The sequence below is a fragment of the Rhamphochromis longiceps genome, linkage group LG7 (genome assembly GCF_057381845.1).
Source record: "Rhamphochromis longiceps isolate RC_006_pf linkage group LG7, R_longiceps_female_GT1.1, whole genome shotgun sequence".
NCBI classification, from domain to species: Eukaryota; Metazoa; Chordata; class Actinopteri; order Cichliformes; family Cichlidae; genus Rhamphochromis; species Rhamphochromis longiceps.
Genome location: NC_140563.1, coordinates 15317889 through 15344387, shown reverse-complemented (window position 1 = coordinate 15344387; position 26499 = coordinate 15317889). Strand labels below are relative to the sequence as shown.

The window sequence follows — 26499 nt, the reverse complement described above, 5'->3', positions numbered from 1 at the left end:
GTGTTTTCACTATTTTGTAGCATAAACAGTGAATTTGTTATCTAATGTTCATGTTTCAGCTCTTTGAAATTTGTAAGTAAATTAATAAATTAAGTTTATCTATTAAGCTCTTTTCACAGTCGTAAAGCACTGTACAGCATAAAATAGTAAAGGAAATAAAAATATTAAGTGCCAAAAAACAGGTAGTTACAAACAAAACAAAACAAACAAAAAAAGTTTTGATACATGCTCAATCATCCAGGTAAGAAAACCCTAAAGTTGTTTCTGTTCATCTGTACATCTGCCAATTTAATGATCAAGAAACTGACCTCACAGCCCATTGTTCATCATTGGTGCTAGTTTCAGTCATTGTGCAAAGGTGATGTTTATAAGACTAAGGAAACACCACTCAGCCGAGACAGAAGAAGTCACTTGGATGAGTGACGAAACGTTTCTATGCCCAGATGAACAGAATCAACTTTTTGAGCTATCCTAAGAAGCAATAGAGATGATATTAGGTACCAAGTGTCAAACCAGTAATACTTTTTATGATATTTCATAACTCGATAATAATCAATAATATTCTGACCAAAAAAATATGATCATGAAAATATGGCGATGGAATAGGATGATGAATAGGATGTTTGAGAAAGAAATTAAAATGATGGAATAATAATTCATAATGGTGCGCTGTTATCATTTTAAGCCAAAACATTTACTTTATGACAAAAACTGTTTTGTGTGTGAAAATGTGTTAAACAATGTGATTATTCATTATTAACGAGTTATTAAATATATCATAATTTATAATATTCAGAAACATTGTGATTGCCATTACCTTTAATTACTTCTTCTGTCATAAATCAGAGGCATACGTCACTGCTTTGACACAAAGTATCCAATATCGCTCTCTGGCAGACCAGCCAATCACAACCTGCTTGGTGGACATTTAAAAAAAAAAAAAAAAACTCAAGTAGCAGTATCATTCACAGTGGGAGGTTGATACTTGGGGGTGTTTCACAGTTTTGCATAAAGTGGCTTCAACAGTGAATGTTTATGTAATATTAATGTAAAATCATCTGCAAATGTACTAAAAGCCCCGTAGCTGAAATAATTGAGCAGTTAAGTAGTTATGCTGAGAAAAACTGTAGAATTTTCATGTTTATTGATGTGTGCATATATTTATATATTACACACATGCAGACAGAGAGGGATACGTATGACACTAGATCCGAGGCACACTGAGTGTTGTAATGTATGCAGGCCTGGTGGATCATGGACGCTTCTGGGGGAAGGGATGCCAGGCTATCCTGCGTCTGACGTCACGGCGCTGGAGAGAGGGAGAGGAGGCGATGTGAGGAAGCTGCAATAAACACACAGGGCGTCTGCGCCTATCTAAGTAGGACAATAAAGTGAAAACGGCATCAATGCTCTAACAATGGATTTGTCACATACCCTTCTCCTTAAAGTTTTCCTCTTCGTGTACTTGCTAAACTACACCCAAGGTGAGTGAGGCGGTTTCTGTCGGAGCAAATCGAGTTGTGTTGAATCCATGAAGCAGCGAGCGGAGAGGAGCAGAAATCCCGATAGCCTGCTAGCTACAGAAGGGATCAGCAGGGCCTGCTTGTTATGAAGAGGACTGCACCCTTTTTGCCGTATTACTTCAAGGCGACAAATCACACATAGCTTAAAAGCGGACTCGGATTCGCGCAGTCGATTGAAATAAACGGACATTGGGGAGTTACGTCCGTGTGTTGTCACCGTTTTTTATCGCCAGCTTTTGGGTGAGGGTTTTGTTGTTACCGTGCGAGCGGCGCCGACAGCCATTGTTATGAGAAGATGGAGATGCCGACTGTTAAAGCAGCGTTAGCTCTGAGCTAGCTGCCACTTTAGCCGCTAATTGTTCTGTCATTATTAAAAAAACAACAACAACAGTTTAGCCCCGAAAATAACCTGTGTTCAGTGTAAAAGACACAAGTTTTCGCATTTTGCTGGCATAATTTTGTCTGCAGTTTTGCTCCCTGTCAGTGGTGTTTTAAGTCAAATCAACCTGCAGTCAGTATTTTAATAAAAAATAGTTTTTGTGTGTGTCTATGTGCGTGTGGGTGCCAAATTGCTCTGTGTAAAATGCAGTATTGACGTGTAATGCACTTCTGCTATCCTACCACTATCTGCTATATGCCGATGCTGTGCTTTTAAATCCTAATGTTCTCAGCTAAATATAGGAGTCATATACACCGATACATATACAATTACACAGTGGTTTTTGCTTGCAATGCTTCTTTTATTAATCTAATCTAGTCTAAACTACAGGAAATCCTTCATGCCTAACACCACAATACTTCTTTTTATTTATTACAATGTACTCAAGCTATTCATTCACATACCTGGATTTCCGCTTGATTTCTTTTTTCTAATTTTTACTTTCTGATTCTGATTCATTATTATTATTTTTTGACCTATGTTGTTTTTGGCTACTGTAACACAGCAGTTTTCCCAACTTTTAAGATAAATTAAGTCCAACTTGTCTTATATTTTCCTATATTTAATGTTTCTCTTTGATTAGTGTTTTTGAAGTGTATCAATCTTGGCTCCTCACATTTTCTTTATGTTTTGTAAGTCTTTAGAAATTAATTTATTTCAGAGATATAGTCATGGCCTTCACTTCTCATAGTCACCTCAATGAAAAATTTAATGTTACCACCTAAATATTTCATACCGCACATGAAAAGGGAAGTAGCTGAAGCCTGGTCTACTTATCCATCTTTGTTATAATGTTGCACAGAATCCTGTAATTTATGGCTCACTAGTCAGGCATAATTACCTGCCAGAGAAGCCTAATTACATGGACTCTGTTTACTAAAAAAGCTTCTCTCTCTTTTTTTTTATATGGAGCAGCGATCTGACCTTACACTGAGGAAAGTGGTGTATATGTATGTGGAAAACATGCCAACATTCATTGGGGGAATAGATGCCATAAACAAAATCAATCTAGAAAAACCCATTTTTGTTTCAGTGTGAAACAGTGGGCAAAATGTGTGGAGACGGTTAAGAATTGCTTTCTTTCAAGCCCACTACCCAGCCTTCTGGTGACGAAATAATTAAGCGGTGACGCTGTGGGCTGTCGTTGAGAGTTAGTCTAAGGCTGCCATTCATTTGGCTTAAATCGATTTTAGTTAAAACCCAGAACATACTGATTTGCTGTCTGTTTCCTGTATTGTAATCCTGCCTGTCAAATATTGTCCAGATTATCCGCCTTACGGGCATCTAAACCACCCTAACATGAGCAGTGCGTCAGTTGTTTACAAATGTAGCTTTTGTACATATTCTTTTGAGTCTTTCTGTTAGGAATAGTTTGTGTTACCAACTAGAATCGCATCCCAGTTTCTAATGAGTAGGGAACGTGTTTTTTCTTTTTTCAATTGCTGCTGTATGTATATATTTGAGGGGGGGGGGAAAAACAAACATGCACGCATACCTTTCTTTAACAGATGTTCCTTCGTTCTTTTCACACAGGACACTATAGAAATCCCCTGAACAAGTACATCCGCCACTATGAAGGCCTGTCCTATGACACAGAGCTTGTGCACAGCAAGCATCAGAGGGCCAAGAGGGCACTCTCTCATGAAGACAAGTACCTGCATTTAGATTTTCATGCCCATGGAAGGTTCGTGCACTTTCTTTTCCTAGATATTATCCAAAGGTAAAGTCTGTCTGCATCTGTTTTTCTTTTTTTCCCCTTTCTCTTCATGTATCTTTATTCATTTGTCTGTTTATTCATTTGCAAACACCGTCCCGTGTACTTGTGCTGTTTATGATTAAAGTTGGAGGTCTTCTGTGTTGGGGGATTTGCAATTTTATTGAAAGTTGTTTTACAAAATCAAAAACATACGCTGGTGCATCATGTTAGGTCAGTGTTCAGGATGGATTTTTAATGATCACAATTATTTTCTGTGTGGGTTTTCTGCTCTCCCCTGGAGCTTCAGTATTCCTTGATTGGTTGAATTAACCGGCAACTACTCTAATGTTTGTTTAATTGCTTAAACTAACTGTGTTGGTGGGATAGAAATGGGCTATTTAAAGACACAAACCTGAGCTCAAAATAATTGCTGTTGTCCAGGTGTTCTTATTCCCTGCAGTTAAAGTGAAACTGTGCATGTATTTGTCTGTGTTCGTTAGCTCTGTGATGTATGTGGTGTTTCATGCTGCCTGAGTGGAAACCCCTCCAAATATCGTATATGGGTTGATACTAATCGTCCTTGTCATGGTTCTTTATCTAATATTTCGAGGAGGTGGTGTTGTGAAAAAGCATCCATGACAAAGTCACGACCATCTGGCTGGGATCTTGGCAAAGGCAGTTTGTTGCCCTTCCTGTAACAGGGCCTGCTGTTTCTAAACTCAGATGCAGCTTAATAGGGAAGCGTATCATAAGAGCAAGGCGAACTCCGAAGGAAGATGTCTCTTCCTTTAAAAAAAAAAAAAAACCCCGCATCATATTCTTTTCCTTTTGAATTTACGACAAAGCTAGAGAGAGAACTCCTGATTCTTCTGTTTAATTTGCAGCACACCACCTGGCTTTCCTTTTTGACATTTGAACAAAATGTCTTGTGCTTTACACTAACAGCCACTAATAGTACAGTGAGGATGCTTTTAGATTCATATGCAGTATAAGGTTTGCCTCTAAAACGCCACCAGTTCTTAGGTTTTTAGTTCAAAGTGCTGGGGCAGTAGTTTCCTTCACACAACTTTGAGAATTGCCCTATTTTTCTGTAAATTATGGCTCTCTGTGTTATTTTCTCATGGAATCCCAGACTGAGTCCACGTTGATGTTGTGATCACAGTGTGGGAGCTTTACCATCTGTTGCAAGACTCCTTGTTCTTGTCGCCAAAGAGCGGACTTTGACTCTTGTTGGGGTTTTTTGGGCCCATTGCCATCCTACAGAATAAAGATTTTGGACCTCTCACATGCCTCCTTAATAGGATTGAGCAGTGGATAACATCCAGAGAGCCTAAAACCTTTGCAGAGTTCTCTATGTATCTGAAACAGTCAATAAACATGTTAATGTACCGCAGAGTTTTCCCCTGAGATTCCTACAAATGCCTAATGATTCACTAGGCATTGTGCACATTGCAGGATGTATTGTTTGCTATTATATTAGGCTTCAGATCTAAATTTTACAAAGGCTTTGTGTTTCGTCTGTTCACGGACCTAGAGAACAGCAACTTTCACACAATGCGAGCGTACAATAAGAGCACTGTGTAGGTGTTCCATGAAATCCGAGGTTTACTGTAACATGTTTTTTTCCCTCTCCATATGTTTGAACTACAAAAAAACACAGCACTGTTGCTAGATGCCCTAATTTCAAATTTTCTGTTTGGTCTCTTACAAATTTAAATGCTACAGTTTTGCATCTGCAGCAGAAAACGGCGTATTTGGTGGGTTTTTTAATTTTGTTTTTCTCTGTGAACGCTCTTGCTTCGACCCCACCCCCCCTTTTAATTTGCAGGTTCATTTTTAGAGAAGGCTGGGTAAATGTTGCTTACTTCCACTACTTAAGGCCAACTGCAGCTCCTCTCCTGAATCTGAAGGCCTTCTTTTTTATCTCTTTGATTTCAGGCACTTTAATTTACGAATGAAGAGAGATACCACCTTGTTTTCCCCAGATTTGAAGGTAGATGTTTCAGGTGAAGAGATTCCATATGATACCTCTCACATCTACACTGGAGAAATCTTTGGTAAGACTATAAATTTTTCACAGTTGTTTAAATGTGTCACTACAGTACTGCTGCTCTAGGGGATTTTTAAAATAACTGTTGGCTTTGTTTTTCTCAAATGCAAATGCACCCTCTTCTGTGTCAATCTTCTGATGCTTATAATTGTACGATTTGGACTCCCAGGCGAGAAAGGCACATTGACTCATGGCTCCATTGTGGATGGTAAATTTGAGGGTTTTATTCAGAGCTACCATGGCACTTACTACGTGGAGCCTGCGGAGAGATACCTTGAGGACAAAGACGTGCCCTTCCACTCTGTCATCTACCATGAAGATGACATACGTGAGTCCCTGCACCTTTAGCCACGCAAATACTTTGACAGGCTATTATCCCGTGATCATCGAGTGTGTGTTTAGATATGTGCGTGTGTGACTGGAAAGTGCGAGGTTAGTGCTGCCGAGCTGATGGAGGCAGACTGGTGTGATAGGCCCCCCTGGGGAGCGCAGACACCTGGGGTGTTCATTAGCTGAGTAACACAATCTTGCTCTTGGGTACTGGCTCATTTCAGCAGGCTTTGCAATGTTGATACTAATAGTGAGCACCAAGTACACTTCACTACACTTGCAAATCATAATTTCACATCATCTGTGTACACATAGCGTGTGGCTGAGGGGCAAATTAAACATAATTGTGAGAGGAATCACTAATGAGAGCGACAGGAAAGTAACTCACACAGCAAAGCTAGGCTCAAGTGACGTGTAAGTACTTCCATTAGCTGATCGTGAATAGCGCCTGAAATAGTGACTCACGGGGTTAAGTAGCTAACATTGTCTCCCATAATCCTAACAGTGTTGTGTCTGTCTCTCTCATACAGACTACCCGCACAAGTATGGCCCAGAGGGAGGCTGTGCCGATAGCTCTGTGTTTGAAAAGATGAAGAAATACCAAACCTCTGCCGTGGAGCAGCCCCCTAAGGTTAACTTCACCACACACTACAATAAACCCTGACAGGGTTTAGTGAAGATCTTTGAGGATATTTTATGGTACTACTTAGTCAGGGTCAAAGATACCTAGAGATGTCTTTTTAAAGTCTCTGTGCCTGGTTCTATGTTGTAAGTTATAACCATGTAAGTGTTAAACCAGTATAGTCACAGTTAAGATTTGTCACTTTATTATTAATATGTAATTTTTTTTTATATAGTTTTGCATATGATTGTTATTTCACAGATTTCCATAAATTGTATTACGACACGGTTTAGTTTGGCCAGACGATCATCTGTATAAAAGTTCACCCGTTCATTTGTTACCGTTGTAGAGGAGTGGGAGCAGGATTACTCAAAAAGTTAAAGATTTAACTGCATGAAAGATTTTCCAGATTTCAGGCTTGGCCCACATTGCAGAAATGAATCATTCTTGGAGTCAGTTCAGATCTCAATCCAGGAAATTTTGGGGAAAGATTCTTTATCACTGCAAGATGGGCACAGTTAGACATTTCATCATATCTTCACAGATCAAGTTTAGCGTCGCGTTTGCGACACTAAACTTCAGATTTAGACATCCTTTTGGATTCAGAAATATGGAAAGCAGCATCTAAGCCTCACGTGTATTATTATCACATTCAAGTGATGGACTCAAACAGGACGACATAATGTTCAATTTGGTACCTGACAATAAAATGTAACACTTTATCTCAAGCTGTGCCTCTTAGCTCCAATCCAATCAGAGATAGTAGGCAGTAATAAAATATGTCTGTGTTCAATTTAAACCACATTAACAAAAAGCATTAGTTTGATTTATCGGTTACTTCTGACTCACTTGGTGTGACATGTCACTGCAAAACTCTGTGACCGAAAAGTACTGAACACCTTAAAACTGAGATAGGTGTCCATCAGTGGCAGTGGTCAGCCTTTTCCCTCCACCCTGTATGTGACATAGAAAGCACATATTCCTCTGCAGAATAGAGCTTCATGAACATACTGCAGCTGAAGAACCACAGCCTAAAAATACCGGACATTATTTATTTACTCTTTTTACCGTTTTTGTTGGAAAAATCTTTTAAATATGTTTTATTTAACTGTGTGTTTCCTGCTCTGCCTCTTCCGTCTCACTCACACCAGGAAGTCCACACTGATCTGGACACCCAGCTGCTGAGGAAGAAGAGGATGGCCCAGGCTGAGAAAAACACATGTCAGCTTTTTATTCAGACCGACCACCTCTTCTTCAAGTATTACAAGAGTAGAGAAGCTGTCATAGCGCAGGTAACGCACAGGAAGTGACTTGGTATATACTACTCTTAATACTTTCTAAAGCCTAGGAATATATTGATAAGAGAAATTGTCCACAAAGTACAATTTCTATGGAGTTGCGTTACGGTGTAGGAATTGTCATATTTTGGCAAATCTATTATCATTTTCTGGGGAGAGTTATACTAAGACATTAGCACCACTCAAGCACTACCCATTAACTACTGCGCTCAACTAATGAGAGTGAGGCTGTTTTCCATTTTTCCTAATCTGTATGCTAAGCTAACTTAGTATACAGGAGGCTAGCAGCAATAGGAAGATATTATTGCCAGCAGTAGCTTATTATTCGGTCTACTCCCTTTATAGTTTACACGTTGCCACTTCAGTTTTTCCACCAGCTTAAAGCCCCCAGTATAACCTTGATTACATGATCCTTTTATGTGCGCGGTATTCTCCTGAACGATAGGTGTCGCAGGTGTCAGACAATACCTCCACATCAGTGCTGATATAGTGCTGTTCTTTTAGGTTTGTTTATTATCAGAAAGTTTATTCTTGTACCATCTCCCTCTCATCGATCTGTGACTGTCAGAGATTCTGTATTGATATGTCATTAAAACGGTGGTATAAACCTACACGATCGTAAACTTGCCTCTTCAACCCGGTGGCAATGCGTCAGGTTACAAAAATAAAGAGTTGCAGGAATGGCTACTTGCGACGGCAGATGTGACGTCAGTTTAATGTCAGTGTTGTCGTACAGTGCCATTTGACAAGCCACCGCATGGGTAATGTCCTAGGTCAGTGCCACGCCTGGCATAAACACTGATTTTTTTATTTTTTTTTTAATGCGAAAACCACATATAGCCAGTTGAATAATGTATTCTGTTAGCTGTTGTTGTTAGCAATAGAGCTACGTACAAGCAGCTCTTGTTAGTACTTGTACCATCACATACGGCGTACTTGAGTGAAATGTCAGCTATTAAAAGTATGAATACCTCGTACTTCCTTCAGATCTCCAGTCATGTGAAGGCCATTGATGCCATTTATCAAGGCACAGACTTCATGGGCATTCGTAACATCAGTTTCATGGTGAAACGGATCCGGGTGAGTCTTTTGCAGATCGGCCGCTTTTGCATTTTAGGTCTGTTCAGTCTTTCCTGTGAACCAGTTGTCTCCTGTCTTCGCAGATCAACACCACCAATGATGAGAGGGACAAGTCCAACCCATTCCGCTTTGCCAACATTGGTGTGGAGAAGTTTTTGGAGCTGAACTCGGAGCAGAACCACGACGACTACTGCTTGGCTTATGTTTTCACTGACAGAGATTTTGACGATGGGGTGCTGGGTTTGGCCTGGGTGGGAGCGCCCTCAGGTATGCAAATCTTATTCTTGTGATAAGCAAGCAGTCTGTGTCTTGTTTTTACAGAAAGGTACAAAAACATCATTTTTTTCACATTCCTTAGCAGGAATTTGTCCTCGCAAATGTAGACTGAAGCTCATCAAGCAGGAACATATTTTTCTTTAAAACTGTCGGCAGATATTTGTTGCAGTCTGTTTTAACTCTACGCTGGGGTTGATTTGAGTTTTTAATTGAAAGCACTGCAGTTAAATTGCAAATTTGCTGCAGTAAAATGGGCATCTTCTCTCAGTAATGACAAACAAAATTTGTCTTCAGCATGTACTGTAAACATGATGATGAAGTATGTTTTTAAATAAGGCCTCCTGTCACTTATTTTAATAGCTGGTGTTAAATTAATCACATTCACTCTCTTCATTGAGCGAAATCTTTCCGTATTTAGTTTGTTGCAAATTGTGCCTTTCCTTCTCAGGGAGCTCTGGAGGCATCTGTGAAAAAAGCAAGCTGTACTCAGACGGAAAAAAGAAGTCTCTCAACACTGGTATAATCACTGTACAGAACTACGCCTCCCACGTACCTCCGAAAGTCTCCCATATCACTTTTGCACACGAAGTAGGCCACAACTTTGGCTCCCCGGTGAGTGCCGCATTTATGCACGGTGAGAAGGAATTTATGATGCCTGTACTCTTTGTCCCTTTTTTTTTGCTTTTAATCTTTGATTTTCTTTCTTCTTCCTCGCTGCCAGCATGACTCTGGATCTGAGTGCACACCAGGGGAATCCAAAAGCCAAGACAAGAAGGAGAAGGGCAATTATATCATGTATGCAAGGGCTACATCTGGAGACAAGCTTAACAACAACAAGTTCTCCCTCTGCAGCATTCGCAACATCAGCCAGGTGCTGGAAAAAAAGAGGAACAACTGCTTCGTCGGTACGTTTTACTGTTTCTGTTGGATCTAGGGCCTCGATCTTAACTCGTGATCCGGGTTAGGGTTCTTCTGATGGTGTGGAATATTTTTACCGCAAACTCTTAATTAGTGAAAGAATTCAGGCATCCTGAGAAGTTATTGGCTAGTATCAGCTTAGAAAAGCCAGCTTGGCATTAGTCCATGGTATTTTTGTACAGTATTTGGCAGACTGTGGAAGTAAACCTTGTCATCTTTTTTCTTTGTCTTTTTTTTTTCTTGCCAGTTTCACACTTTTGAGTCAGTAGAACAGCAAACCGATGCTTCAGAAGTCACTCGATTAATTCACCATGTGATTGGCGTGTCTAAAAAATCTTCTTGTTTTGCACAAGCTGTTCAAAGTGATGTGCATCTTGGCTGCACTGATATGACTGAAAAATGCTTTAGCTTTTCAGACACTGCCTTAATACACCCACCCACAAACCGACGTTTTTTTGGGTTTATGCTTTTGGCTCTTTGAAGGGTCCTTTTCTATTTTTCTTTTTCTTTTTTTGCCCCAGCAACTCATTCTCTCCAGAGCAGCATTCAAGGGTTTGGTGTGCATGCACGCTCAGAATGAGCCTTTGGGGGATGAGGGTCCACTACCGTCAGCATGATTTGTGTACACAGTGAAGGAAATTTTTGTGCATTTTTGTAATGGTTCAGGCCTTTACACAAAAAGCACTTTGCAGAAAAAAACCCCCCATGAAATTTAAAATTTTTAAGAAGCAAACTTTTATTTTGTTAAAATTTTGCACACAAAAAAATGTCTCCTCAAAAAACACACTATGGGAGTCAAAACATGGAGTCGACATCAAGTGATGATCAAGCAATGACGAGTTGGTCCTGATGTTTGTAAATGTGAAAAGGAAGAATCTGAGTTCATCCAGTTCTCAGGAGAAGACAGCAGCAGGAAGAATTTCATGGTTTGACCCACGAGTTGAAGCTGCATCACAACCATTTTCCTACATACCGTCAGTCGGGCAGTTTGAACTCTTGTTGGCAGAGTTGGGACCACATCTGATCGATTGACCCGGAGCAGCATCTAGTTGTGTGTCTAAGATAAAATAGTATTATTTTACTATTATATTATCATTGTATACTCAGTAGCGGTGCACATTTTGTGCTGCAATTACACTTGTTGCCAAATGCAGAGGTCTGATCCGGAAAAATAAATCCAGCAAATTTGTCCAGCAAGTTGCACAATCCTGTGTAAGGGTGCATTAGGAATGGGCGAGTCCAAAAATATTTTTAAAGCACAAAATGTTCGTACGATTATTATTCGTCTGGTGTAAAAACCTTAAAACAATCAAAAATCTCAATGTGTAAATGTAGAAAAAAACTGGGGGACAATTTTTCATTGTCACACCTGACTAGGAGAAGGCGGTTTTCTTCTACAGAGCATCAAAAAGTCTGTAATTCATAAAAACCCTGATATTATTTAATAAATGTCTAATTTAAACTTTGAGCTTGCTCCGCAAAGGGCTCAACACTTTTTTTTTTTTTTTTCTCAAAACAGAGTCTGGCCAGCCCATCTGTGGTAATGGTATGGTGGAGCCTGGTGAGCAGTGCGATTGTGGCTACAGCGATCAGTGCAAGGACAAGTGCTGCCATGATGCCAACCAGCCTGACAACAAGAAGTGCACATTAAAGGACCATACAGTCTGCAGGTAGAGGGCGATTTTTATTTTTCAGTTATTTTAATATCTCTTAAAGAGGGTGTTCTCATGTTTTGAGTCTTAACTCGGCGCTTTTCTCTTCCCCAAAAAGTCCCAGCCAGGGTCCTTGTTGTACAAGCGAATGCATTTACAAGGCTCGCGGTGACAAGTGCCGAGAGGAGTCGGAGTGCGCTCACCATGGCGTATGTAAGGGCGACAGCGCCCAGTGCCCCACGTCGGAGCCCAAGGCCAACTTCACCGCCTGCCACGGAGAGACTCAAGTCTGCCTCAACGGGGTGAGTGGCTGAAGAAATCACACCTTGAAGAACTGGTTGTCATAGCAACACTGTACTCATACTAGCAAGTGTCTGATCTCGCCTGTCCTCGTGCTCCTCCTCCGCAGGGCTGCTCCGGCTCCATCTGTGAGAAGTACGGGCTCGAGGCGTGTACCTGTGCCAGCCAAGATGGCAAGGATGAGACCGAGCTTTGCCACGTGTGCTGCATGGAGAAAAGTGAGTCATTTACCCTTTCTCACACCTTTTACAAGCAGGCTCTTTCTTTTATAAATATACGGGTGAGTTTTGTCTTTTTTTTTTCTTTTTTTTTTTAAACTGGATTTGTCTCTCTGCACAGCAAATCCCAGCACATGCAGCAGCACAGGATCAGAGCGCCTGGCTCGTTTCTTCAATAAAAAAGTCACCACGTTGCCAGCTGGCTCGCCTTGCAATGACTTTAAGGGCTACTGCGATGTGTTCATGAAGTGCCGACTGGTGGACGCAGATGGGCCACTTGCCAGACTAAAGAAGGCCATCTTTAACCCTGAGCTGTATGAGAACATCGCCGAGTGGATTGTGGTACGTGTCGACATCTTGATTGTGAATGATTAGTTAGTATGTGGGGGGTCTTTTTCTATTCTGTATTTGATTGAGCTTGATTTGAGCTTCATTTTCATCCCAGGCTTACTGGTGGGCAGTGCTCTTGATGGGTATCGCCCTCATCTTGCTTATGGCTGGTTTCATTAAGATCTGTAGTGTGCATACTCCCAGCAGCAACCCCAAACTTCCACCACCCAAACCACTTCCAGGTGAGTCCAGAAGACTAAAAAGAGACCTCGTCTAATAAGAGCGTTTAGCTGTTACGCATTTTCATGAAATATTTTTAGATAACTTACCTGACCACCCAGATGTTTTAAGTCACATGTCTGCAGTTTGCTTTCAAACCTCCTTTAAATTTGAATGTGACATTCAGTGTTTTTTGGGGGTGGGGGAGAGGGTTAAATATCATTTTTATTCAGGCAGGTCAAACCACCGAGAGAAAGCTCTCTTTTACGAGGACACTCTGATTACAGTAAATATGAAAGCTACTTTTAGCTCCTGCCTTTTTCACAACGGGTTGTCACAGCGGGTAGCTCCGCATGTTTGATTTGGCAGATTTTTACGTCGGATGCCCTCGCTGTGTCTCCTCCCGCGATCAAACTGGGGAGCTTTTGCTTGCTAAAAGAGTGTGTAAACCACTACACTACAGGGACACAAATGAATAAAAATACAGATATATTTGTAAAAACCTATTTATTATCAGGCTGTAAAGTAAAATTAATCATGCAGTTCATGTTATCATTTACGGGCTTATTAACAATTTATATGGGCAGTGCTGTGAGAACAGTTTCCTGAGAACACTTACAGATTTGATCTGAGCTCCTAAACTTGATCCAGATTAAACTCAGATTGAGCTTTGAATGTTCACACAGGCTAAAAAGCATCACATTAAATCCACTGTACTGTGTGCCTTGTTAACCTTGCAGCCATACCTGTGAATGAGAGCAGTGTTATGATTACTTACTCTTAGAGTTTCTCTACATGACTTTGGTTTTCTCACTGCATCCTGTGCTGTTGCGCCTAAGGGTGGTCATGGCAACTGATCTACTTGTTTAAATGTGAGAGAAGAAGAAAGTGTAGTTGAATATTCTAAAAGGCATATTCAAATTAAGCAGAGTGTAATGGGTAAGGTGATGTAACATCAGTACAAAATGTTTGCATGTATTTAAGAGCAGTTTAATGACATTTTCTTTGTTAAGAGTATTTTTGCAAGTTGCTGTTTTTTGGCATGTTGTACACACACGCTACACGTTGATAACATTAGCAGCCCAACTTTCCTAAAGTTGTTGACGTCTGCAGTCAGAATGGGGTTTTGCTCGGCTCCACTTGAGTGCTGATCTTCCAGCCTACGTGCAACCGTTTATTTTTCTAGATCAAAGGACCACAGATCGGTCCCTCTAGCTTGTTTACAATTAGCTTCTTTCTGCTGCAGCTACAATTAGTGGCAGGTGGTTTCTTGAAGTCTTGGACAGCAAAGCTAACCGCTGACAGTAAATAAAATAAATCATAAGTCTGTCGGTATGAGCTAACAGAGAGAGTGTGTGTGGGTGTTCTGCCTCCGTATCTCCTGCTGTGTCCTACATGTGAGAAAGACCAACTTTGGACAATGTCTTTACTTGATTGTTAAGAACAAGGGTTTTCAAACCTTTGATTACCAGGTGCGGATTCAGGGTTGAAGCCTACAGAGGAAAAATGCAAACATCAAACACTTTGATTGCTTGTATCTTACACATATATAGGACGTTTATGTTGGTTTTTGCCATTTTTGTACTCTTTCTATAGTATTTTCAGTCAGGCTCTAATAAACATTGTTTAACACTTTTATTGGACCACCTGTCATAAATACAAAAAAGCACAAATATTCAAAAAATAATCTGTCAAACTTTATGTTAAACACAGTCTATAAGCACCTCACGCAAGATTTGTGTTTGCTGATTTCTCCTCTGCTTTTAATGAGACTCTTTTTAAACTTTTAGATTAGCTCCTGATGCTGATTTTAAACTTTCTCACTGAAAGAGTCCAACAGGTCCTCGTTAATGGACAAATATCCAGTAGGATTGTGTCAAGCTCCCGTTGATCTCGGGGCTGTGCTCTGTCACCCCTTCTTTTTATTACGTACGCCGACAGCTGCAGGACGCCGTACGAGAACAGGTTTATTTTTGTGTAACTTTTATTGTTTGTTTATTGAAAGTCTTTTAACATCTTCTTTTATCTGCTGGTTCAGTATTTTGCCTGTTAAGGATGGAAACTCTCTCAGTCATAATGTTAACACCTCCAAAATCACTGGGGTCAGATTTGTGCTCACTCTGGGAAAATCAGGTGATAAAGAAGGCAAAAGACGTTGTTATACATTTTTATTTTTGGACCTCATTGTTGTCGATCGCTGCGTTGACATGCAACAGTGTTGGTGATAAGTGGTTGTGTGAGTAAGCTGCGAACAAATTACCCTTTTTGGGGGAATAATAAAGTTAATCTGAATCTGAAATCTCCTTCAAAATAAAAATGACTGAATTCACTGAACGTTTTTATATCTGAACTTGGACTTTTCTAAGAAGTCAGAAATTGGTCAAGTTTAACATTACAGAAACATGAGAAAACTAATTAGGTAATTACTAATGCTGCTAATTTAGTACAGCCATGGCATAAACCTCACATTGGGGTCTGATTTAATAAATTCCTTCAGTACCGCGGGGTCATAAATGACATCACCCTGTAAGATGAATGCGATGCAAGGTAGGCCTGTTCACTTGCAGGGGTCACTCTTTGTCCGCTGTGAAAGAACAGCTGCTGATACTTTGTGATTTTTTTTGAGTTTCCCTACATGAGAGATGACAGATGTGAGATAAACACGTCATCCTTCATCACACTGCAAGACCACCAGCTTAGGAACAAGTGCTGCAGCTGAACAAAACAAATCTAGGACGATACTCGTCTTTCTTGAGCCTAAGTTAACTCTCTTTCCTCTGACAGGGACTTTGAAAAGACGACGAGCGCAGCAGCATGCTAGCTCTCAGGTGCAGCATCAGTCCCAGCACCCGCACGGCCACAGCGGACACGGGGGCCACGGCGGCCAGCGGCAGGCACAAAGGCAGCCTCAGCGCCAGGCACAGCCCCAGAGGCACCACCGTCAGCCCAGAGAGAACTATCAGATGGGCCAGATGAGACGCTGAGACCCTGCACCCAGCTCCCCCCTGCTCCCCCCCCAATGCCTTGGCTCCTCCTTGTGCCTACAGAGGGAAACAAAAGCGTCACTCCATCCAAAGAAACGCCTGACATGGTTGTTAGTCATCATCATATCCTCCAACTACAGACAAAACAAGACACGCGAAAAAGAGAAAACGCTATTCAGCAACTCGATTGGCTCTTTGTGGAGGGGACTTGACCATCAGCCATTTCCACTGCAGTGCGATCTAGCAAATTTTTTTCCCCCATCGTTTTTTCTTTTTTTTTTCTTTAAGGAGTGCCAAGGAGTTAAGGAATCATTTGTAGCTTTAGTTCATTCTGTGGTTTGTTTTGTTTTTCTTTTTTCTTCATCTGCAACATCTTCTTGAGTGACAGGCTCGTAGCTGCTGGTGAACTCTCTTTTTTTTTTTTTTTTTTTTTTTTTTTTTCCGTTCTTTTGTTTTTGTCATCTTAGCCAGGAATGAGAGACACTCAGTGGGGATTTGCGGCACTTTTGTGATTTCACACATGTCAAACGGCAAAAGACACAGGCTCCGGTCTCTCGTGCAGACGGTCTTCTGCATGTGATTGTAAATATTTAGTGTATCATAAGTGAAAACAAACTATTTCTTCTACTGTAAATGTGTAATTCTTCATTTTTTTTTTTTGTTTTCTTTAATTTTTCGGTTAGTGCTCTCAGGATTTTTAACACATAAATGAAAGAATGACAGTTGTGGTGAGTTCCTTGGATGCTGCCGTTGAGGATTTGACGCCATCGAGTTCTCTCAGCAGTCCAATCAGGTGGATCTCTCTCACTTTCATGAACTCGCTAGGTTTTGATTTGCTTTTCTTTGAACAACAAGGTCGCCATATCCCACGTTTTAGGCCTTCTCTGTTCAAGGTCCCTTTATTTCACCATTTTTTTTTTTTTTTAATTGTCTCGCTAACATCATGTCTTGCCCCTGTTGTACACCAAATTGGACGAGGTCAGAAACAGAAGGAGAAATCGCCTAGTTTGGTGCAACCGTTTACTGTCTGTTTGTTTGTTTCTTTATTTGTTTTTAATAATAATGAAGAACGAATAACCACTAACTGAAGCTGATGTTGATCCTGCCTGTTCAGATATGAAGTCGAGGTGAAGAGTGAAGGCTGCTGTGGCGTAGTGTAGAAGTGAGAGTGTATCATGTTACAGAGTTAGTTTACATGAGTGTGGAAATAAATTTTAAAAATGACTTAAAAAAAAAAAGATGGAATCATTCTATTATTCTTCAGATAGCGAAACTAAGAAGTTTTTAATGTGGGCATGCAGACACATTTATTAAATGTGACTATTAATTGACCAAGGTTTGTAATGTTTGTATGTCACTCAACACGATTTACTTTGGGCCCCCGGAGCAAGCGGTGTAACGCAGCAGTGTTGTCACATTTATTCACCAACACGTCCCTCAGCGGGGTCACTGCTTCCACGGGAAACGAGCTTCTGGTCCAATCTCTCATCTCAAGGACTGAATTCCCCTTAAGAGCTCATGAGTGCAGGCCTCAGAGTTTACATGAGCGTGCCATAGAACTTTTACGGAGCAGTGCACAGGTTTTCCTAAAATCCAGGAAGCACCTGCGAGGTTTCCACTTTAAAGAGAATGAAATGAAGGCTGTGCGATTCGACCTCAGGTGTTTTCTTCCTCTCTTCGCTGCACCAAAGGGGCATCTTGGAAAACCAAGTTAATCACAACACTCACTGGAAGGATTTGATCATGTAATCATGACATAGTGTGTTAAAGTCCTGTCATTTCATTTACCAGGCAGACATTTCGCCCGACGGGATGCTCCAGCAACGACGCGTTGCAGATTTTTTATTTTTTATTTTTTGCATTAAATGCTGTGGGAGGACTTTCTGTGCTCTGACTTCATTTTTATCGTGGCATTATGGCTATACTTTAAATGCATGCGGTACTAATCATAACTAATATCTATCTGGTCATTACAGCCACACATGTGCTCTGGAGGGGACGCGACAAACATAATGACACCTCACGGTTTTCCGTTCACGCGACAGATGAATCGAGCGGGTCGACGGGGTGTTTTTTTTTTTTTTTTTTTTTTTTTTTCCTTTTCTCTGTACAAAAATTGAGCTCTTTTTAAATCTGATCTCCTGAGCCACGTCTCACCTGTCAGGGCCCGGAGAACTGAACCTGTAAACTTGTACAGTACTTGGGAAAATAATCGAATAAAATTTGCGTTTCATTTGAAAAATGAGAATTACATTTTTGATACATCGGTTTAATTTCTTTTTTGTATCCTAATTCCAGAGTAAGTTGTTTTAAAGATGTTCATATGTGACAAACTTTCCTCTCTTCTAAGTTATTTTCTGTTCTTATATGTGCTAGTTGAACTGGAGTTTGCTTACGATACTTTTCTCCACCGTCATCAATGCTTAAAAACAATTCAGTGTGATGGAGTCAATGTTACATTCTCATTTTTGTCTTTGTTATCCTGTGGCATGGTTTGGGTAGAAGAGCAGAAGAATAATGCCTGTAAATTTCCTTTCTTTTTAATTTCGTAGTCTTGGTAAAGTTTTTAAATAAACGTGCACTGAAAAATGTCCAAATTGAGTTGAAAATGTTGTAGGTGACGTAGGCCGAAAGAACACATGATTAAAAAGTAATACTACTGTCTGATTTTAATGTTCACTGTGTTTTATACAGTATCGGAAATTTTTGTTCACTTTGAACATTTTTACTAAAAAAAAAAACAACAACAAAAAAAATTCAAATTGTATTGTGCAAAGAGATGTAATTTTTTGGAGTACTTGAAATGCATTAATTAAAAGACTCATTCAAAATAAAATAGACCCCTGTTTGCTGTCTGTAAATGTGTGCGTGCTCTGGCTCTTTCTCTCCGTGTGAGGCAGTTTGTTCTGAGGACTGTGCAGCCAGATGTTTAAAGGGCCACTCCCCCTGATTTAACACATGAACCGTCATTTGCATTGGGCTTGAAATAAATGGAAAGCTTGCAATACAGACTGGTGTCATGGTGTTTGAAAGATGCTGATTTTGTTTGTGGAAAAAGTTGCGTTTGGGGAGAATGTAAGAGATCGATGTGAAGTTATTAGATCTTGTGATTTTTTTTTTTTGATTTTTGATTTTTTTTTTTTTACCAAACTGTTTTTCTATGTTCTAATACGAGCACTGCTGAGGAAAAGCACCATCCCACTCCAATCTGTGTGATACTCTGTTAGTGAAGCGAACATCTACACACCGCTAATAAAATAAGAAATCCTTTTACAGCAGTTAAAAGTTAAACTTGCAAAATTGTTGTCCACGTTGTTAAGTACACCTGTTCAAGTGGTCAACACAATATGCAATCAGCCAGTCACGTGCCTGCAATTCAGTGCAGGAATGTTGACAAGGTCAAGACAACCTGCCAGAGATCAAACTGGGCATCAGAATGGCTAGAAAAAGATGATTTAAGCGACTTTGAATGTGGCGTGGTTGTTTGTGCCAGACAGGCTGATATTTCAGCCCTGAGCAATGACACATAGACATCTGTAGGATTTACAGAGAATGAAAAAGAAAAAAGGGAGTATCATTTCTTTACAACCAAGGTATGCAGAAGACCATCTCTGAATGCACAACACATCGAACCTTGAAGTAGATGGGCTACAGCAGCAGAAGATCACTCCAGCTGAAAACTGAGTCAACAATTCAAACAAGATCAACAAAATTATACAGTGGAAAACTGGAAAGATGTTGCCTGGTCTGCGCAATTTCGGACAATAAAATGGGATGTAAACAGCACGAAAGTGTGGATCCTGCTTTGGATTAACAGTTCAGGCTACTGCTGGTGTTATGCTGTGGGGGATATTTCCTTGGCATACTCTGGGCCCCTTAATAACAAATTAGCATTAGTTAAACTTAGTTAAACTTAGCACTTGTGGACTAAGCAGTAGCAAGGCTCTGCTCACCATAAAGGCTGCAGCACAAACAAAGAACCTGCACTGGATGCGCAGAATTAATGCAGTTGGGGGAGGGGGGGGGGGGCAACTGCCCACCCCTTGGTGGCGCCCCTGATGTGGTTGGGATGAGAACCTGTTGTAAAAATTACAGTACCATTGGAGTGAACATTGTTTACTGTGATAAATGCAGTAGCGTGAGGCTCACAGCAGAGGGCGCAGCTGCTTCAGAGACCATGATGGTGCTGCAGGTTTCCTAGCAGCCTGTGAGTCACCAGCATCAGCAACACAGAGATACGCGCACAGCTTTATATATGTTTTGTTTCAGGAGGACACACAATCCAACACTCATTGCTGCCTGCTCTCAGATATAATTTTTTTTATTTATTTGAATACATTTGTTGGAAGGAAAAAGCAGCTGATCAAAAGCTTTTATTCTGTCTCCGCCACACGCCTGCTCGTGTCTTCCACATGTGTGTTACGCACTATATTATTTATTGCCTATACTTATTGATCACTTTGCTCCATGAGTGCATTCAATGATGTAACACCCATAAAAAAAAGTAAGTCAAATCCAGGGAGCATGCATTTGCACATGCAGGGGAATGTGGCCCGCTATCGATTCTCTGCGCATTTCTTCGGCTACAGTTGCTGGTTGTAAACACGATTTTATTAAATCCAGGAACAAGGGATGAGGTTTAGTATTTTGTGTCTCATTTATATTCCAGTACGTTTACACCAGTGATTGAATATGTACTGATTTTGTGATCCGTTCTCATACAATTCCCCCACAGCTCCCACATCTATGTCCCTCTACATCTGAAACAGCGTAACACAGAGGATATTATCAATATTCTGCATTTACAGTTCCAGCTCTCTGCAAGGAGCTGATGTCACAGCCGATCAGCAAGCAGTGTGCCTTTTGTTTCTCCTTGCAGTGACAAAAGCACGACTGTAAAACGGGCACTTGTGGACTGAGCGGCAGCAAGGCTCTGCTCACCATGAAGGCAGCAGCACAAACAAAGAACCTGCGCAGAATGAATGCTTGTTTCGTTGTCCAGCAGCCAGAGGATTTTCAGTGCTCCTACACTCAGTCAGTCTGAGGGGTTTAGTCATTAGTCTTGGTTACTTGTGTACATGGAAAATCCCCAGACCCAGTTCTTTTACCGTCACCCCACATTATTCAAAGCCTGAAAAAGGGATGAAAGACAAGAAGCAAGAATCACATGTACCTGCACATGTATCTTCATGTCCGTCTACAAACTGCCCACTCTGTCCTCTGTAGCTGCTCCCCAGCTTAGAATAAGATTATATATCAGCTAATTTAGTATTAGTATTTGTTTGTCCCCTGATTGTTGCTGTCTCTCTGCTAGTGTTACTGTTGAACTGCTGTATGAAGCCATATGGACTGTAAATAATGATCCATTTACTCACAGAGTTTTGAGTTACTTGTACTTGTTTCATATGCCTGTGTGCTTTTACTCTGCTAGATTTAAGAGGCACGTACCGAGACTCTGAGATATAAGGGCCTAAATTTACACCGATTTCTGTTGGAAATATCCAAAATATTTTTTCAATATAATGGAACTTAACATTAAATCTGACTCACTTCTAACTATTCTTGGAATGCTGAAGGAATGAAGCAGGTAGCCCAACAACATGTTTGTGCTACAGCTGCTTACTACTAGCTTACTACTTTTCTTTTTTATTTTGGAAAACCTTAAAAAAAAGCATGGCTAACTGAGCTAACGGAGACTTTGAATTAAATTTATCCTGTTTGGATGTTAAATTATTCTCAAATTTTATAGCTTCTTTTCCACATGTTATACAGGAGCACTCGTCAAGTTAGAGAACTTGGAACAAGTTTTTCTCCACTTCACAGCTCTTATTTAACATGGGTTTTCTTGAACATTATCAGAACTAGAATTCAATCCATATTATTAAAATAATTCTTTTGGTATTCTTATTTTAACTCAAAGGTGAGAATCCCCCAGATGAAACAATGATGAAGCTTCTCACTTTTAAGTCTTATCATCCCATCATATTTGACTTTTCTAACAATTCTGCAGCGTTGAAGTTGCCACCTGAGGTTCCTGGTGGAAGTAAAATCAGACAACCCACTGAGTCTCAGCTCCTTCATCTGCATTGGGGACATTAGCTGGAGCGATGACATTCTACAGGACATACTTCGTCTGTGGAGCAATTTACAAACTGCTCGTATGAGAATGTTTACATCAACTGAGCATCTCATTTTAGGTTGATGTGCAGTTTTCTATTACAAATGCAGCAGAGCGGTGAAGAGAAAAATCTTAGGAGAAGTTGCAACTTGTAGAAACTTTAATGTCGACAAACAAAAGTGAGTAAGAGAGTTTTGCAAAAAGTCAAAACAAGCACAAAAAGTTTGAAGTTAATACGCAAATATCACGACAACCACTGAGAAAAACACAAAGAAATGTAACAGGGAACTTGCAAGCATGCAGAACTAATATTCTATTTTTAGTATATGCAAAAAAGGAGAATTTTTTTGTATATACAAAATGGTATTTACAACACATATGCTGCTAATATTTATGTAATGATCTCAAATACACAGGACTGAGATTTCCATGAGTTTATGAAAAATGCAACAACAGGCAATCGAGCAAAAGTTATTCTGTGTTTTCAGAACATTTCCAAATATATTTTATTTTTATTTAGACCCATGGAAGTCTTTGGTGGTGTATCGGGCTGAAAAAAGCTTGAAGTATAACTACAGCCTATACAGCTACCAATGAGATGACACTGACACATGGATCCTGTCCTTACAGATGGAAGCTGCGCTGGTGTTCATCTGACTGACAGTAAAAGCGCTCAGTCCTGAAGGTGAAAGTCTTCTTAACTCATCGTGATCATCTCATATTTGTCCTTCAGACTGCTGTCATCATCCTCTTCGTCTTCCTCGTCCTCCTCCTCTTCCTCCTGGGGCTTCTCGTGCTCGACGTGGGGGTGGTGCAGCTCAATGAACAGGTAGTATATGACAGCCGCGACCACTCCCCCCACCATCGGTCCCGCCACTGGGATCCACCACCAGTTGTCTGCGGTGCTGCGTGCAGAGAAAAGGGAAACAGGAAGGAAGAGTCAAAAACACCAGTGGGAGAAAAAAGAGGCAGCTGTTGATCGCCGGTGCCTCCATCGGATCATGCACAAGCATCGACTGCATCTGTCGAGCGCATGTGACACTATGTAACACGTGTCACCAGCACGGGCTCACTTCGATAAATAGCTCAATGAAAGATTTGAAGAGAGGCAGGGAGATATGTCTGTATTTACATTTTCATTTCACAGAATGTGTCCACATGTTTATAACTGCAAAATTATTTTGTAAGTAAGAGATCATCAAATAAAGTTACTACATAAGTGTACATTTAGTATGTGATGCATAGTTTCTTTGTATACATTAATGATCTATCCTTCAGAACTTTTTCACCTAATGGCCAAACTGCCCACCCATCATCATCATATAATCATCTATATGTGATTCGACTCCACCTACCTGAAGACCTCCATCCCCCATCCTGCCACAGCTGTGAACAGTCTGGGTCCCAGGTCTCTGGCTGGGTTCAGGGGGTAGCCACAGTTCAGCCCCATGGACACGCCGATGGCCATGATGATCAGGCCGATGGCCAGCGGCTCGACGCCTTTAGGAGCTCCGATGTTTCCGCCGTCGATGATAGCAAGAATGCACAAAACCAGCATACCTGTTCCCACCACCTTCGAGAGAGGAACAGCAAACCTCTGATTAATGGATGAGTTTGGCTGTGTAGCTTTGATAAACGCTGGTAACATCCCAATTACAATAATATACTACATGGAGCAGCAGTTTCCCAGTGACAGCTTTTACCCATCTGCCATCAGACTATTAAATTCACAACGCACATCATAATAAAGACATAAGCCATGGATACAGTCTAAACGCTGAGCACAACTCAGCTGTAGTTTTTATTTGATATATTAGATATATATTGTTTATATATTGTTTCTTTGTTTAATGTTCTATAACGCGGACCAGTGCACATATTAATATATTCATTAACTCATTTCATGTCATTTATTTGAGGGATTTTTGTGCAATTTGAAGTAACTAAGCTATTTGTTTACTTCACAGTCATATAATATGCCATCATGTGAATTTCTTCAAACTTCTATTATAAAATAACTATAATTTTCTAACTGAAAACATCTGAATACAAATTAATAAAACATGTCCAGTTAATGTGTATAGTGATCTGGGTGCATTTAAATCACATTTGCAACGTCTTAACTCTGATCCCTGCGCAGATGATTCACTCTGACTCAAATCGTACTTGACCTCTGAGCATGAGAATGAAAATAACATTTGCATAAACACAATCGCACTAAGCAGACTTATCGCAGCGCTTTACCTGCTGTGGTTTCCACCATCTTTGGAAACACAAGCAGACGTGTTAATTTTGTATTGCTGCAACAAATAAACAGACTGGAAATGGCGTTAAGTAAATGTGACCTTCTGCAGAGTACCAGGAAATGGACATTAGGGCCAAAAGTGAGCCGAAAAGGGGGTGTTCTCAGACTAAATAGGCCGATCGATTCTGCATTAGCCACATTGGCCAGACTTTACAGTATTTAGAGGCAGAAAGAGAGCGGAGGTCAGTGGTTCACCGCGACTAGAGCTTGCCTGATCAATGAAGCCGCCGAGGACTGACAGGTGTCTGCCGGGGTATGAGGCAAAAATGTGGCCCGTTGCATTGATACCCGTCACTGACAGAATCCCACTGGTGAAGTCCATGAAGGCATCTGTGAGGAGCACAAAGAGACATCTGACATAACTGCAACAAGTCACAGGGATCCATTTCTATCTTGTGCAGTCAAACCCAGGGTTAAAATATTCTCACAGCGGCAGCTGAGTGTTGTGCACTTAATCACTTCTTTACATAACACTTGTTATGGCTTTATATACATATGCAAAGGAGGCTTCACCATAGTATAATCCAAAGACTGCAGCAGCTCCTGCAAAAGCACCAAGAAACTGAGCGATGACGTAGAAAGGAAACTTCCAGATCTTCAGTTTGCCCAAAATTACCATGGCCAAAGACACAGCGGGGTTCACATGGCCCCCTGGGAGAGAGGACAAAGCACAGAGTAAAAGAGGGGTGCAGTGTGTGTGTGTGTGTATGTGTGGGTGGCTGGCATGATATCCTCTCCATCATTAGTGAGGCTGTCACATTTACAAGAGGCAACAGCAGGGGAGCAGCCCCCCAGGGCGGTTCACGGTTTGTTTTTTTAGAGGCAGAATAAAGGTCACTACCTCAAAAAAACAAAAAAGATTCTGTTGTTATTTTTAATAAGGCCAGGTAGTTTTTATATATATATATATATGAGAAACCTGCCTGTTATATCTCTTCATGAAATACTATGGGTGGGGGTTTGATTTAATTCAATTCAAACCCCTGCTCACATGAAGTAAGCATTCTCACTGGGACTGAGTCTGGTCTCTGCTATAGACAGATGAACGTAGCCTATGATCAATGCAGTTTGCAGGACATTTAGTGCCCAGGGTTATGTACGACCCCAGAGAGGCTGTGTTAATAAATCAATGGTCAGTACACATTTGGTGGATCTGGACAGAGAGCTGGCACCTTCCTGTTGATGCCGGAGCTGGGGGAGGTGGCACATGGCCGGACAGGAAGCCATAAAGATTTAATACTACAAGCTGCATGCCTCATGAGTATCAATGTTTTTATTACAGCAGCACGTACAAGAGAGTCGTGTCAGATTGTTTTATATGTTCTGGCAGAGACGGTTTGTATTGACTATAAATTAAGAGGTTAAGATAGAACGCTAAACAAACTTTTAACAACTACAATGTTAAAACTTTTTACTTTTGATTTTCTTCACAAGTGTGTCAGCTCTGCTGGCCATGCATAAATTAAGCAGAGCTAATCGGGGTCTTGCAGCCCATCTGAGGCCAACTTTATGTCAGCAGAAATAAAGAATTAACTAAATAAGAGCAACATTAAAAGCGGCATTTACCTGAAACTCCACCGGCCACATACGCTGCCATCATCAGGCCTACAGAGAAGCCGATGTGGACGGTGAGGGGTTCGCCCAGGGTGTTTCGACTGAGGACGGTCTGAGCGACGGAGCCGCAGCCAAACAGCTGACAGAGAGGAACATATCATTAATCAAACTGAAATAAAGCAATCAAATCAGCTGAAGGAATTACAGGAACTTCTAAAGCGAGCAGATGCAATGTTTGATTTCTGAGAAAAAAAATAGTTTCATTCTAAAAGAAAAGAATACTTACAACCAAGACAAACGTTCCCAGGAATTCTGCCAGAAATTCCTTAAATATTCCATGTTTTAGAGCACAGTGTTGCCTCATGCTTCTCTTGTTTTGTACTTCCATGTATCGCCGTGCCAACAGATGTCAAAACTGTCAGGCGCTTTGAATCCCTGGAGCTCATTAGAGTCACATCTCCACCTCTGCACAGCCTCAGCCATTAAGAGCAGGCCATTGATCCATTCGTACAACTACCATTCTGACAGAGTTTCATAGCTGAGGGTTACCAGCAGATGAGTTTTGTGTTGTTTTTACATTTAAACTA

The 26499-nt window shown here is 40.7% G+C and overlaps 2 protein-coding genes across 2 annotated transcripts; one reads left to right on the top strand and one right to left on the bottom strand.

Annotated features, from left to right (window-relative positions):
• Positions 1-1311: 1311 nt before the first annotated feature.
• LOC146665038 (disintegrin and metalloproteinase domain-containing protein 10-like) lies at positions 1312-16401 on the top strand. The gene is made up of 16 exons (XM_085412453.1): positions 1312-1484; positions 3496-3646; positions 5597-5715; positions 5878-6036; positions 6569-6669; positions 7812-7952; positions 8946-9038; positions 9122-9305; positions 9763-9926; positions 10036-10219; positions 11752-11902; positions 12003-12186; positions 12294-12402; positions 12524-12744; positions 12848-12974; positions 15736-16401. The coding sequence occupies exons 1-16, from the start codon at positions 1418-1420 to the stop codon at positions 15933-15935; spliced, it is 2355 nt and encodes a 784-aa protein (XP_085268579.1). The 5' UTR covers positions 1312-1417; the 3' UTR covers positions 15936-16401.
• Positions 16402-22205: 5804 nt separating this feature from the next.
• On the bottom strand, positions 22206-26363 carry aqp9a (aquaporin 9a). The gene is made up of 6 exons (XM_085412447.1): positions 26199-26363; positions 25925-26051; positions 24872-25009; positions 24570-24688; positions 23409-23626; positions 22206-22958 (listed from the first exon to the last, which is right to left on the bottom strand). The coding sequence occupies exons 1-6, from the start codon at positions 26298-26300 to the stop codon at positions 22751-22753; spliced, it is 912 nt and encodes a 303-aa protein (XP_085268573.1). The 5' UTR covers positions 26301-26363; the 3' UTR covers positions 22206-22750.
• Between the last annotated feature and the right edge of the window lie 136 nt (positions 26364-26499).

Bases quoted from the DNA above. Each gene is read 5' to 3' on its own strand.
- aqp9a (XM_085412447.1), bottom strand. From the start codon at position 26,300: ATGGAAGTACAAAACAAGAGAAGCATGAGGCAACACTGTGCTCTAAAA. The intron at 26,052-26,198 runs GTAAGTATTCTT...CCTCTCTGTCAG, and splicing joins TGGGAACGTTTGTCTTGGTT to CTGTTTGGCTGCGGCTCCGT. The intron at 23,627-24,569 runs GCAAGCTCTAGT...CCTCTCTCGAAG, and splicing joins TCGGCGGCTTCATTGATCAG to GTGGTGGGAACAGGTATGCT.
- LOC146665038 (XM_085412453.1), top strand. From the start codon at position 1,418: ATGGATTTGTCACATACCCTTCTCCTTAAAGTTTTCCTCTTCGTGTAC. The intron at 6,670-7,811 runs GTTAACTTCACC...CACTCACACCAG, and splicing joins CCGTGGAGCAGCCCCCTAAG to GAAGTCCACACTGATCTGGA. The intron at 9,306-9,762 runs GTATGCAAATCT...TTTCCTTCTCAG, and splicing joins CTGGGTGGGAGCGCCCTCAG to GGAGCTCTGGAGGCATCTGT.